Source organism: Carcharodon carcharias, chromosome 7, assembly GCF_017639515.1.
Source record: "Carcharodon carcharias isolate sCarCar2 chromosome 7, sCarCar2.pri, whole genome shotgun sequence".
Lineage (NCBI taxonomy): Eukaryota > Metazoa > Chordata > Chondrichthyes > Lamniformes > Lamnidae > Carcharodon > Carcharodon carcharias.
The window spans coordinates 191,315,456-191,330,393 of NC_054473.1; the positions used below are offsets into that span (position 1 = coordinate 191,315,456).

At 47.6% G+C, this 14,938-nt stretch overlaps 1 protein-coding gene across 10 annotated transcripts in view; it reads right to left on the reverse strand.

Annotated features, from left to right (window-relative positions):
- Positions 1-12,532: 12,532 nt before the first annotated feature.
- The window catches only part of LOC121279942 (protein CBFA2T1-like), a 191,811-nt gene continuing 189,405 nt past the window's right edge, over positions 12,533-14,938 (reverse strand). For all 10 annotated transcript variants that reach the window (XM_041191522.1, XM_041191530.1, XM_041191529.1 and 7 more), the window contains one exon: positions 12,533-13,728. In XM_041191522.1, the coding sequence (XP_041047456.1) occupies positions 13,291-13,728 (438 nt within the window). In that variant the 3' untranslated portion in view covers positions 12,533-13,290. The remainder of the gene's footprint in view (positions 13,729-14,938) is intronic.

Genomic DNA, 14,938 nt, shown 5'->3' on the forward strand with positions numbered 1-14,938 from the left:
AGACAGATGGTGGCAGAAGTCAGAATTGATTTTGGTGATGGACTCAGTGTGGGGCTCAGGGTTGAATTTCACCTCCCAGCTCTATATTTAACAAACAGCGTCCCCTCAATCACTGGATGGGGCTCACTGCAGGAATCAACCTCACCTAGCGGACAAAATTAAATATTTTATAAAGTGCTATTTTTAGTTGTCAGGGGGTGGATTGAGAGCACAGGTTCTGTGGGTTCAGCCTCTGCTGAAAATGATCTAATCATGGAACATGAAATTACCTTGATTCAAATTTTGCCTTGGTTTATGATTCAGAAATTTTCAGTCAGTTTTTTTTTGTTTATTTCTTCATGAGATGTGGGTGCCGCTGGCAAGGTCAGCATTTGTTAACCACCCCTAATTGTCCTTGAACTGAGTGGTTTGCTATGAGTCAACCACATTACTGTGGGCCTGGAGTCACATGTAGGCCAATCCAGGTATCCTTCCCTAAAGAGCATTAGTGAACCAATGGGTTTTTATGACAAATCAATGATAGTTTCATGGTCTCCATTACTGAGACTAGCTTTCAATTCCAGATTTTATTAATTGAATTTAAGTTTCACCAGCTGTTGTGGGATTAGAACCTGGGCCTCTGGATTCCACTCTGCCACCATCTCCCCTGGTCAATCAGTGAAAGTCTACATCAGATAAAAGCAAAATACTGCAGAGGCTGGAGATCTGAAGTAAAAACTGAAAATGCTGGGAAAACTCAGCAGGTCTGGCAACATCTGTGGAAAGAGAAAGAGTTAATGTTTCAAGTCTGTATGACTTTTTCAGAGCTAAATAGAAGTAGAAATGTGATGGATTTTATACTGTTTAAGAGGGGATGGAGCAAAATAAAAGGTCAGGAATAGGTGGGAGCTCAGGAGAGATTTGACACAAATGGACACAGGATAAAGGGATTGTTAATGGTAGTGTTAAAGACAAAAGGTGCTGATAGTGGCACAAAGGTAAGATAGCAGAACAAGGGTCAGCACTCTGAAAGCAAAACATAAGAACAAGTGACAGATGGCCCTGTTTTTTGGGGAGTGGGGGTGGCAAGGATTGAGGGAAAAGGATTAAAACATTTTAAAAATAACATTTTTTTAAGAGTTATGATCTGAAGTTGTTGAACTCAGTGTTAAGTCCAGAAGGCTGTAAAGTGCCTACTCGGAAGATGAGTTGCTGTTCCTCCAGTTTGCGTTGAGCTTCACTGGAACATTGCAGCAGGCCAAGGACGGACACGTGGGCAAGAGAGCAGGGTGGAGTGTGGAAATAGCAAGCAACAGGGAGGGCTAAGTCTGAGCAAAGTCGTTCTGCAAAGCGGTCACCCAGTCAGCATTTAGTCTCTCCAATGTAGAGGAGACCGCATTGGGAGCTGCGAATGCAGTTGACTAAATTGAGGGAAGTGCAAGTGAAGTGCTGCTTAACCTGAAAGGAGTCTTTGGGCCCTCGGACAACGAGGAGAGAGGAGGTAAAGAAAGGGGCAAGGGTTGTACCTTTTGCGATTGCATGGGAAGGTGCTGTGGGAAGGGAATGAGGAGTTGGGGGTGATGAAGTGGACCAGGGTGTCCCTGAAGGAACGGTCCCTATGGAATGCTGATGTTGGGGGGAGGGGGAAGATGTGTTTGGTGGTGGAATCATGCTGGAGTTGGTGGAAATGGTGGAGGATGATCCTTTGAATGTGGAGGCTGGTGGGGTGAAAAGTGAGGACAATGGGGACCCTATGGTTCTGGGAAGGGGTGAGGGCAGAGGCATGAGAGATGGGTCAGAGGGCCTTGTCAATCACAGTGGGGGGGACCCTCGGTTAAGGAAGACATTTCAGAAGTGCCGTTTTGGAAGGTAGCATCATCAGAAAAGATGTGTCGGAGGCGAAGGAACTGAGAGAATGGGATGGAGTCCTTACAAGAAGCAAGGTGTGAGTAGCTGAGGGCGTTGGGCTTGCAATTGATGGACAGTCTATCACCAGAAATGAAGACAGAGTTTAAGGAAGGGAAGAGAAGTTTTGGAGATGGACCATGCGAAGGTGATAGAAGGGTGGACATTGGAAGCAAAGTCGATAAATTTTTCCAGGTGCAGACAAGCATGAAGCGGCACTGACAGTCATCAACGTATCGAAAAAAAGCTGTGGGAGGGGGCCTGAGTAGGAGTGGAACAAGGAATATTTCACATACCCGATAAAGATACCTGACAGACGTAACTGGGGCCCATGCGAGTATCCATTGCCACACCTATTATGTGGAGGAAGTGAGACAAGTTAAAGGAGAAATTGTTCAGTGAGAGAACAAGTTCAGCCAGACAGGAGAATGGTGGTGGATGGGGATTGTTCGGGCCTCTGTTCAAGGAAGAAGCGGAGTGCTCTCAGACCACCCTGTGGGGGTTGGAGGTATAGAGAGATTGGACACCCATAATGAAGAAGAGGTGGTTAGGGTCAGGGAACTGGAAATTGTTGATGTGATCTAGGGCATCAGAGGAATCGCGAATGTAGGTTGGAAGAGACCGGACAAGAGGACAGAGAATGGAATCAAGATAGGAAGAAATGAGTTCTGTGGGGCAGGAACAGGCTTACACAATGTGTCAAACGAGACAGTCCTGTTTGTGAATTTTGGGAAGGAGGTAGAAGCGGGCGGTCTGTGGTTGGGAGACTGAGGTTGGAAGCTGTGGAGGGAAGATCACCAGAGGAGATGAGGTCAGTGACAATTCTGGTAACAATGGCTTGATGCTTGCTGATGGGGTCATGGTCCAGGGGGAGGTAGGAGGAAGTATCTGAGAGTTGGCGCTCAGCCTCTGCGAGGTAGTGGTCAGTGCGCCAGACAACAACAGCACCACCCTTGTTGGCAGGTTTGATAATGTCAGGGTTGGACCTGAGAGAACGGAGTGTGGTGAGTTTAGATGGAGACAGGTTGGAGTGGGTGAGAGGAGCAGAGAGATTAAAATGGCCAATGTCACACTGACAGTTGTCAATGAAAAGATCAAGATCAGGTAAGAGGCCAGAGGGAGGGTCCAGGTGGAGGGAGAATACCGGAGGCGGGTGAAAGGATCCGTTGAACGGGGGGAGGACTCCTGCCCAAAGAAGTGAGCATGGAGACGAAGGCAGTGGAAGAAGAGTTTAGCATCGTGCTGAGCCCAGAATTCATTAAGGTGAGGGTGTAAGGGTTTGAAACTTAGTCCTTTGCTGAGTACAGAACGTTCAGCATCAGAGAGTGGAAGGTCAGGGGGTATGATGAATACATGGCCGGGGCTGGGATTAGTTGATGGGATAGGGTCAGAGGGACGGGAAAGGGGTGGAGGGTCCCGGGTAGGCGTTGGTATCAATAAATTGTTGGGAGTTTGCGTTCCTTAACACCTTAAAGGAAGAGAAAAAGTTTCTTGTTAAGGCATCGGATGGGACGAAGAATAAAGTGAAACCAGAGATAAGGTCAGCTTTGCGATGGGGTGAGTCGGTGCTGCTGGAGGGAGAGGTCAGGTGTGTACAAATGGCAGCGCAAAGCAGTGTGTGTGGATCTCAGGATGCAGTGAGAACAGCAGTCCAAAGAACGTTGTATGTCCCGGAGATACCTGTAATCCTGGGTGGATTCGAAACATGAGGGATGGAACTTCAGTTGGAATCCACATGGGATAAGATGGAGACGGAGACGGTCACTGAAGAAGGAAATATGGCTGTGAAAGTGAGTTTTGGTAAACACCTTGTCAAATTTCAGGAAGGAAATGGAAAGCAATGAAGGTGAACAGGTGGAAGTTTGTACTACTGCATAGAACACCACTTATTTCACACCTCTTCAATAGTAGGCTTGGTGGGTGGGAGAGGAATCAGGGCTTCCAACAGTTCACATGAGCCCCAGCCTGGCTCCCTCAGCAGTGCTCTCCTTGACTCAGTCTGAGAGGTGGGGCAGTTGCGCAGTGCAGTGTGTGTATACCCATTTTATTTGACCAAATTTCACTTCATTTTCCCTTCAACTTTCATGCTCAATTACTTACATTCTGTCCTTACAGCAGATAACTCCCCTCTCTCCCTGCCTTCCTTTACCAAGTAGAGCTCTGTGGCTTGAACTCAAGATTGGAATTCTCATTCAAATTCCCATCTCCCTGCAGGAAAAAGAATCATGGAAATGGATTCCTCCCAAAGTCTTACTCAGGTCACTGAGCTCTTAATCCCAGACTATAGCTAGAATGAGGTCTCAGCAGAAAGTGACAAGCATTTGTTTTCTAGTTTGAGGATAAATGGATCTGACTTCAGGGGCTGGAATTTCAAACCAACAAGCTTATTGACCTGGTCAAGGATGCCTTTCTTGTCACTGGATTTGGAGGATCTTGCAAAGGCACCTCTTATGGTACTTCTCACCTCAGTGGGCAGAGGTGAGGTGAGAGTGACTGCCCATGACATCAAGGCTGCATTAGAGCGAGAGTGACATCAAGGAGCCCTAGCAAAACTGGAGTCAATGGGAATCAGGGGAAAAACTCTCTGCTGGTTAGAGTCATACCTGGCACAAAGGAAAGATTCAGCAGGTCTGGCAGCATCGACAGAGAAGAAAAGAGTTGACGTTTCGAGTCCTCATGACCCTTGTCAAAGGGTCATGAGGACTCGAAACGTCAACTCTTTTCTTCTCCGCCGATGCTGCCAAACCTGCTGAGTTTTTCCAGGTAATTCTGTTTTTGTTTTGGATTTCCAGCATCCGCAGTTTTTTTTTCAAAGGAAAGATTGTTGGAGGTCAGTCATCTCAGCCCAAGGACATCACTGCAGGAGTTCCTCAGAGTACTGTCCTCGACCCAACCATCTTCAGCTGCAAGCTTCCTTCCATCATAAGGTCAGAAGTGATGATTGCACAATGTTCAGCACCATTCGCAACTCCTCAGATACTGAAGCAGCCCATGTCCAAATGCAGCAAGACCTGGACAATATCCAGGCTTGGGCTGACAAGTGGCAAGTAACATTTGCACCACAAAAGGGCCAGGCAATGACCATCTCCAACAAGAGAGAATCTAACCATCACCTCTTGACATTCAATGGCATCACCATCACTGAATCCCCTACTGTCAACATCCTGGTGGTTACCATTGACCAGAAACTGAACTGGACTAGCCATATAAATACTGTGGCAACAAGAGCAGGTCAGAGGCTAGGAATCCTGTCTCAAGTAACTCACCTGACTCCCCAAAGCCCATCCACCATCTACAAGGCCAAAATCAGGAGTGTGATGGAATACTCCCCACTTGCCTGGATGAGTGCAGCTCCCACAACACTCAAAGCTTGACACCATCCAGGACAAAGCAGCCTGCTTGATTGGCACCACATCCACAAACATTCACTCCCTCCACACCAACGCACAGTAGCAGCAGTGTGCACCATCCTCAAGATGCACTGCAGAAACTCACCAAGGATCCTTAGGCAGCACCTTCAAAATCCATGACCACTACCATCTAGAAGCCACTCACCATCCTGACTTGGAAATATATCACCGTTCCTTCACTGTCGCTGGGTCCCAATCCTGGAACTCCCTCCCTAACAGCACGGTGGGTGTACCTACACCACATGGACTGCAGCGGTTCAAGGAGGCAGCTCACCACCACCTTCTCAAGGACAACTAGGGATGGGCACTAAATGCTGACCTAGCCAGCGAAACCCACATCCTGTGAATGAATTAGAAAACTGAGGAGGTGACTCCACGAACACTCCCATCCTCAACGATGGGGCAACTCACAACATCAGTGCAAAAATCAAAGCTGAAGCATTTGCAACCACCTTCAACCAGAAGTGCTGAGTGGATGATCCATCTCGGCCTCCTCCCAAGGTCCTCAGCATCACAGATACCAGTTTTCAGCCAACTTGAATCCTATGATTTCAAGAAATGGCTGAAGGCACTGGATATAGCAAAAGGCTATGGACCCCGATAACATTCAGACTGTATTTCTGAAGACTTGTGCTCCAGAATTGCTGCGCCCCTAGCCAAGCTGTTCCAGTACAGCTACAACACTTGCATCTACCCAATAATGTGGAAAATTGCCCAGGTATGCCGTGTACACACAAAAGAAAGACAATTTCAATCAAGCCAATTATCACCCAATCAGTCTATTATCAATCATCAGCAAAGTAATGGAAGTTCTCATCAACAGTACTATCAAGCGACACTTAGTCGCTAATAACCTCATTGATGCTCCGAATGGGTACTGCCAGGGCTGTCTCGGCTCCAGAACTTATTGCAGTCTTGGTCCTCAAATGAACTAAAGAGCTGAACTCCAGAGGTGAGGTGAGACTGCCCTTGTAATCAAGGCAGCATTGAACGAGTGTGGCATCAAGGAGTCCTGACAAAATTGAAGTCAGTGGTAATCCGGGGGAAAACTCTTCGCAGGTTGGAATCATATCTACGCAAAGGAAGATGGTTATAGTTTTTGGAGATCAGTCATCTCAGCTCCAGGACATCACTGCAGGTTCACTAGGTTGATACCGGGGATGACAGGATTGACGTGTGAGGAGAGACTGGGTCGGCTGGGCCTGTATTCACTAGAGTTTAGAAGTGTGAGAGGGGATCTGATTGAAACGTATAAAATTCTAACAGGGCCGGACAGACTGGATGCAGGGAGGATGTTTCCCCTGGTTGGAGAGTCTAGAACCAGGGGCCACAGTCTCAGGATATGGGGCAGACCATTTAGGACTGAGATGAGGAAAAGTTTCTTCACTCAGAGGGTGGTCAACCTGTGGAATTCTCTACCACAGAAGGCTGTGGAGGCCGGGTCACTGAGTGTGTTCAAGAAAGAAATTGATAATTTTTTGGATATTAGGGGCATCAAGGGGTATGGAGAGAAAGTGGGAATATGGCATTGAGATAGAGGATCAGCCATGGTCATATTGAATGGCGGAGCAGGCTGGAAGGGCCGAATCGCCAACTCCTGCTCCTAGTTTCTATGTGTCTTCTATGTGCCTATGAGTTCCTCAGGGTAATGTCCTGGGCCCAACTATTTTCAGCTGCGTCATCAATGATCTTCATTCCATCGTAAGGTTAGAAGTGGGGATATTTACTGATGATTGCATAATGTTCAGCACCATTCGTGACTCCTCGGATATCAAAACAGTCTGTGCCCATATGCAGCAAGACCTGGCGGATTCAGGCTTGGGCTGATGTGTGGCATGAATGCTGTTTGCCACTTAAGTGCCAGGTAATCTCCAACAAGAGGAAGTCCAACCAACTCCTCTTGACATTCAACGGCATTACCATTGCTGAATCCGCACTAACAACATCTTGGGGAATCACCATAACCAGAAGCTGTACTGGACTAGCCATATAAATACTGTGATGACAAGAGCAGGTCAGAGGCTAGGAACCCTGCGGCGAGTCCCTCACCTCCTGACTCCCCAAAGCCTGTCCACATCTACAAGGCACAAATCAGGAATGTGATGGAATACTCTCCACCTTACTGAATGTGTTCTGTTTGAACAACACTCAAGAAACTCAACCTCATCCAGAACAAAGCAGTCCACTTGATTGGCAACCCATCCACCATCTTAAGCATTCACTCCCAACACCACCAGTGTACAGTGTGTACCATATATAGGAAACACTGCAGCAACCCGCCAAGGTAGCTTTGACAACAAACATCTTCCAAACCTGCAACCACTACCATCTAGAAGGACAAGGGCAGCAGGTGTATGGAAGCAAACATCACCTGGAAGTTCCCCTCCAAGTCATTCACCATCCTGACTTGGAAATATATCACCTTTCCTTCACTGTTGCTGGGTCAAAATCCTGGAACTCCCTCCTTAACAGCACTGTGGGTGTACCTACACCACATGGACTGCAGCAGTTCAAGAAGGCAGCTCACCACCACCTTCTCAAGGGCAATTAGGGAGGGGCAATATATGCTGGCTTGCAGTGACACCCACATCCCATGAATGAATAGAAAAAGCGACAAAGAGTATTCATCTACAGAGGGCACTGAGGAGGGCGGAGGAACAAAGGTATCTGGGAGTTCAGATACATAGTTCCCTGAAAGTGGTGTCACAGGTAGACAAGGTTGTAAAGAAAGCTTTTGGCATACTGGCCTTCATAAATCAAAGTATTGAGCATAGGAGTTGGGATGTTATGGTGAGGTTGTATAAGACATTGGTGAGGCCAGCTTTGGAGTATTGTGTGCAGTTCTGGTAGCCTAACTCCAGGAAGGATATCAGTAAGATTGAGAGAGTGCAGAGAAGATTTACTAGGATGTTGCCGGGTCTTAAGGAGTTGGGTTACAGGGAAAGATTAAACAGGTTAGGACTTTATTCCTTGGAGCGTAGAAGAATGAGGGGAGATATGATAGAAGTTTACAAAATTATGAGGGGTATAGACAGAGTAAATGCGAGTAGGCTCTTTCCACTTAGACTAGGAGAAATCAACACGAGAGGACATGGCTTTAGGGTGAAAGGGGAAAGGTGGAAAGGTTTAGAGGGAACATTAGGGGGAACTTCTTCACTCAGAGAGTGGTGAGAGTGTGGAATGAGTTACCATCTGACGTGGTAAATGCAGGCTCACTCTTAAGTTTTAAGAATAAATTAGAGAGGTCTGGAGTGTTATGGACTAGGTGCAGGTCAATGGGACTAGTGGAATAATATTTCGACAGACTAGAAGGGCCAAATGGCCTGTTTTCTGTGCTGTAGTGTTCTATGGTTCTAGAGGGTGAATAGGGTTCCCATACCCCAGAGAGGGGGGTCGACAGGTACCATCTCGCAGTGTACAGAAGCGCCTAGAATAGCTATTCCGCGATACTTCCTGGACTCTATAGCTCAAGCAGATTGATTGAGCTCAATGGTGCTTGGGGGAACTTGGGAGGGAGGAGGGTGGATCTGGAGTCAGTGTAGTGTTAAAAAACTTTTCTAACTCATGGATCAGTCAAATGGGATAGTCCCAGGGCCACAGCTGTTCTCTATCCAGATGTTTGCCAGAGTTAGGAGCCGCACTCATACGTTGAACTGACTGGTTTTGTGCAGAAATTGATGAGCAACAGGACATCTGCAACGTAAAGACTGAGAGGCGGCATCAGAGAGAGAGAAAAAGAGAGGAACTTGGGGGAAAAAAGTACAGAGGCTGCAGAAAACACCATTGATATTTTACATATTAACTCTTATTGAAATCTAAGAAAAACAGGCATTTTCCATATATCAGACAATAAATAAGAATCATTTCCCTCCATTGCAGTCTCAGTGTTTTGAGAATGTAGCAGCAATGTTTCTGTTGTGAGTGGTCCTTGAGCAGAAAGCACTGGGGTTTGATCTCCTCTATTGCATTAGAGAGACTGTCAGTGACCAGGGTGGGGTGGGTGGTGGTGTGGAGGAGATTGTCACCAGTTACTGTGGGGGGAGGGGAGGTAGAGTGTGACTACTTACACACTGGGGGAGTGACTGGTCATCACACACTGGGGGAGTGACCGGTCATCTCACACTGGGGGAGTGACCGGTCATCTCACACTGGGAGAGTGACCGGTTACACCACTGGGGGAGTGACCAGTCATCACACACTGGGAGAGTGACCGGTTACACCACTGGGGGAGTGACTGGTCATCACATACTGGGGGAGTGACCGGTTTACACACTGGGGGAGTGACCGGTCATCACACTGGGGGAGTAACTGGTTTACACACTGGGAGAGTGACCAGTTTACACACTGGGGGAGTGACCAGTTTACACACACTGGGGGAGTGACCAGTTACACCACTGGGGGAGTGACCGGTCATCACACTGAGGGAGTAACTGGTTTACACACTGGGGGAGTGACCAGTTTACACACTGGGGGAGTGACCAGTTTACACCACTGGGGGAGTGACCAGTTTACACACACTGGGGGAGTGACCAGTTTACACACACTGGGGGAGTGACCAGTTACACCACTGGGGGAGTGACCAGTTACACCACTGGGGGAGTGACCAGTTACACACTGGGGGAGTGACCAGTTTACACCACTGGGAGAGTGACCAGTTTACACACTGGGGGAGTGACCAGTTTACACACACTGGGGGAGTGACCAGTTACACACTGAGACTTTGACCTCTCATTTTGTCAGCTGTCCCAGCCTCCTTTGGCACTGGGTCGTGCTACAAGACTTGAAGGAGGGTGGACTTGCATCTGTGCCACAGTGGGTTGCTATCATTTTAAACAGATAATGATTACTCAAATCTGCCAACCTTCACAAACACTGCTCAAGGAATCCCTGAGCTTCACCAATGGGGAAATGAATTATAATGTGATCCAAAGGCAAATTCACTGACACATCGACTACAGTTGTAAAAACAGAGCATGCTACAAACACTCTGCACGAGAGAGGTGACAGGTACATTTTGTTGGTTCCAGTTCTGAGCTCAGTTTTGATGAAAGATTATCTCCTCTCCACACACCTGCTGAGAATCCCAGCATTTTCATTTTGTTCCTTTTTTGTCCAAACTAAAGAATGCAGCCACTCAATAACTGAATGTTTAGTCCAAAAAAAGATTGGAAATGGTTTGAATGTCACTGTGCTTTCGGTTTCTCCTCACTGGCTCTGTAACCCTGAGCTTTCACCAAGTAGCAGAAAGATCTGCTAAATGGAGTCAGAACCAAAAGCAGATCTACTCTCTCCCCACTCCTATTACTGATGGGAAGTGGGGCAGGGGGAAGAGGGAATAGGAAGAAGGGTGAAGAGGGGAAACCAAGGCAGGTAAGAAGAGGTGGAAGAAGGGGGAGTGGAGGAGGTGAACAAGAAAGGGGCGAGGCAGATATTGCAAGGATGAGGGGGTGATGAGGGGGAGGCAAGACTGAGGAGGAGGAGGAGAAAGGAGTGAGCAGAGGGTGAGGAGAGGAAGAGAGATGAAGGAGCAGGGAGTGAGGACAAGGGGTGAGGAAGAGGGGCTGAGAGTGAGGGAAGGAGGGAGTGAGGAGGAGATGAGGATGGAGAGTGATGGTGAAGTGGGTGGGTTGGAGGGAAGTTTTTTTGTCTCCGAAGAATTCAGTCCACACAGGAAACTGTCACAAGTTTGAAAAAAACACCTGAACAACACAGATCACATTGAAATACGGCGAACAACAAATATCTGTACATCCAAAAGTGTTCTTATGGAGATCGGCACCAAAAATAGAGTGAGAGAAAAGATTGAAGGGAGGTAGAAAATTGAAAGAGTCCAGCAAAACATCATTCATGCTTAAAAAAAGATTTAAAAAATTAAACGATTGTCACATTTATTGACATCTTTCTGTTCCTTTCTTCACAAAGCAAAAAAATGACATCATTTCCTCAGCAGGTGCTTTTCTCATTATATTAAGAGTGGTGAGTTCGCTGAAAGTGAATCCTTCACACACTTAATCTCACTGGTTCTGCTGTAACTCTGTGTCTTTAGGATATCTGACAATCGCAAATCAAACTAGTCATATCTGTAAATCTGTAAAAAAGACAGGAGTCCTTTCCACTGTATGACTCTGGCTTGTCTGGCCTGGGGTCACCTTAGCCAAGATGCTCCACACTAGCTCGGTGAGTTCCAGACTGCTGCTCTTTTTCACCAGTGACTTTGGCAGTGCAACACAGGTTTGAGACAGGGTGTTTTTTTTGGGTTTACTTTGGAGCCGAGGTGCATCTGGTATCTTCTTGGCTGGCTAGCAAGGTAGTTTGCTCTATCCTCTGTGAGTGTGAACACAGGTATATCTATGTGTGTGTGTGTGTGTGTGTGTGTGTGTGTGTGTGAGGGCGGGTGTCTCGAGGGTGGAAGGTGAGTCTCAAGGGTGAAAGGGTATCTTGAGGGTGACTGGATAACTTGAGGGTGAGCGGGTGTCTTAAGGATAAGTGATATCTTGAGGGTGAGTGGGTATCTTGAGGGTGAGTGGGTGTCTTGAGAGTGAGTGGGTGTCTTGAGAGTGAGTGGGTGTCTTGAGAGTGAGTGGGTATCTTGAGGGTGAGTGGGTATCTTGAGGGTGAGTGGGTGTGCCTGAATGCCAAGGTTCAACCGGGAGTACATTTGTGTTCAGTGTGTGTGTGTCAAAGCATGGAACTGGTAATTTATTGGAAAGTGCACTACAGAGTTCGAGACAGAGTGCCCAAGAGAGAGAGGATCTGAGTACCCGAGAGAGAGAGGATCTGAGTGCCCGATAGAGGGTTTGCGTGCCCAAGAGAGAGAGGATCTGAGTACCCGAGAGAGAGAGGATCTGAGTGCCCGATAGAGGGTTTGCGTGCCCAAGAGAGAGAGAGAGGATCTGAGTGCCCGAGAGAGGGTCCGAGTGCCCAAGAGAGAGAGGATCTGAGTGCCCGAGGGTCCGAGTGCACGAGAGAGAGAGAGAGGATCTGAGCGCCTGAGAGAGGATCTGAGTGCCCGAGAGAGGGTCCGAGTGCCCGAAAGAGAGAGGATTTGAGTGCCCAACAGAGGGTCCGAGTGCCCGAGAGAGAGAAGATCTGAGTGCCCAAGAGAGAGAGGATCTGAGTGCCCGAGAGAGAGAAGATCTGAGTGCCCGAGAGAGAGAAGATCTGAGTGCCCGAGAGAAGATCTGAGTGCCCGAGAGAGAGAAGATCTGAGTGCCCGAGAGAGAGAAGATCTGAGTGCCCAAGAGAGAGAAGATCTGAGTGCCCGAGAGAGAGAAGATCTGAGTGCCCGAGAGAGAGAAGATCTGAGTGCCCGAGAGAGAGAAGATCTGAGTGCCCGAGAGAGAAGATCTGAGTGCCCGATAGAGGGTCCGAGTGCCCGAGAGAGAGAAGATCTGAGTGCCCGAGAGAGAGAAGATCTGAGTGCCCAAGAGAGGATCTGAGTGCCCGAGAGAGGATCTGAGTGCCCGAGAGAGAGGGTCCCAGTGCCCGAGAGAGAGGATCTGAGTGCCCGAGAGAGAGGATCTGAGTGCCCGAGAGAAAGAGGATCTGAGTGCCCGAGAGGGAGGGTCTGAGTGCCCGAGAGGGAGGGTCCGAGTGCCCGAGAGGGAGGGTAGAGTGTGCCCAAGTGATTATTTTTGGAATTTTTAAAACAGCAAACAAGTATTATCCAGATTAGAAGCTTTCCTCAGTCTAACTGAGTTTCGGTTCTTGCTGAAGTTGAAGTTATTTCTGCAGAGTTTCCAGTCCAACCCAGAGGCATCACAGGGCATCACCCAGAGATATAAAGCTCCAGATAACATACAGAAGCTGTGACACTGTAGAAGAGGGAACGTTTGGTAAATAACCAAAAAAAATGAATAAAAAAGCAGGTGGATTTCTTTCTCTCGTCTGGAACAAATGAGGTTACAGAAATGCTGAGGATTAACAAGGGACAAGAGGTCATTCAGAGGTCAAAGTTCAATGAAGTCTTCAGGTAGCTGTAAAGTTGTGTTGTAGGTTAGTGAGTGGCAGTTTCGACTGGGATTGGGGTGGGGGGAGTGACAGAGGAGGAGGCAGTTGTAGATCCAGTGTCTCTGGGGCTTTGAGCCCCACTGCTGGCAATGGCATCTGGCTGGGCCTGGCTGCTGGAGCTGCCGGAGAGGGAGCTGGTGGCAGTGTTCTGGCTGCCGGAGAGGGAGCTGGTGGCAGTGTTCTGGCTGCCAGAGAGGGAGCTGGTGGCAGTGTTCTGGCTGCCAGAGAGGGAGCTGGTGGCAGTGTTCTGGCTGCCAGAGCTGGAATTGGTGGCAATGCTAGAAACTTGCAGGCCCTGAAAATTTTGTCTACAAACATGGTGATGCTTCTCCCAGTCCTTGTGCTGACAGAAGGAGCCGCAGTAACGTGCCGTGTTGCAGCCACTGCAGGTTTCACTTGCCTTCCGACCGCAATTCCAACAGCTCTGTAAGACACAAGCTCCAACCGTCACTGGCACAGCTACCCAACGTCAGGTCTGGTACATGAACACATTGTAAGTATTGGTACGACATGGGATTAGATAGAGTAGGGTTAGATACAGAGTAAAGCTCCCTCTACGCTGTCCCCATCAAACACTCCCAGGACAGGTACAGTATGGGGTTAGATACAGAGTAAAGATCCCTCTACACTGTCCCCATGAAACACTCCCAGGACAGGTACAGCACGGGGTTAGATACAGAGTAAATCTCCCTCTACACTGTCCCCATGAAACACTCCCAGGACAGGTACAGCACGGGGTTAGATACAGAGTAAAGCTCCTTCTATACTGTCCCCATAAAACACTCCCAGGACAGGTACAGCACGGGATTAGATACGGAGTAAAGCTCCCTCTACACTGTCCCCATCAAACACTCCCAGGGCAGGTACAGCACGGGGTTAGATACGGAGTAAAGCTCCCTCTACACTGTCCCCATCAAACACTCCCAGGACAGGTACAACACGGGGTTAGATACGGAGTAAATCTCCCTGTACTCTGGCCCACATTACTTACCACCTTGCTGTGACTCAGTCCCTCACTTTCACCTGCTATCCCTTTACTGTGACTTATTCATTCGCTCACACTAAAATAAAAGCAAAATACTGCAGATGCTGGAAATATGAAAAAATACAGAAAATGCTGGAAAAACTCAGCAGATCTGGCAGCATCTGCGGAGGGAAAAAGAAAGTTAACGTTTCGAGTCAATAGGACTCTGAAGGAGAGTGATATGGACTCGAAACGTTAACTCTTTTTCTCTCCACAGATGCTGCCAGATCTGCTGAGTTTTTCCAACATTTTCTGGTATTGTGCAATGAAACAGGATTAATTTGCAATTGTATAGTAAAGGATCCTCTGGGAAAAATTGATCATAACATGATATATTGAACTTATGAATGATAGGGTTAAGCCTAAAACCAGCGTCATGAATTTAAACAAAGCCAATTACAGAAGCATGGCGGAGTCAAGTTGGTGGAAGTAAATTGGGAAATTAGATTATGATGGAAGAAAAGTAATGGTAAACATTTAAAGAAATAATTCACAACTCTGAATGGATATACATTCCTTTGAGGAATGTAACCTCCACTGGAAAAATGGAATGACCATATTTAAATGGAGAAATTAAAAATAATATTTCATTATAAGAAGAGGCTTATAA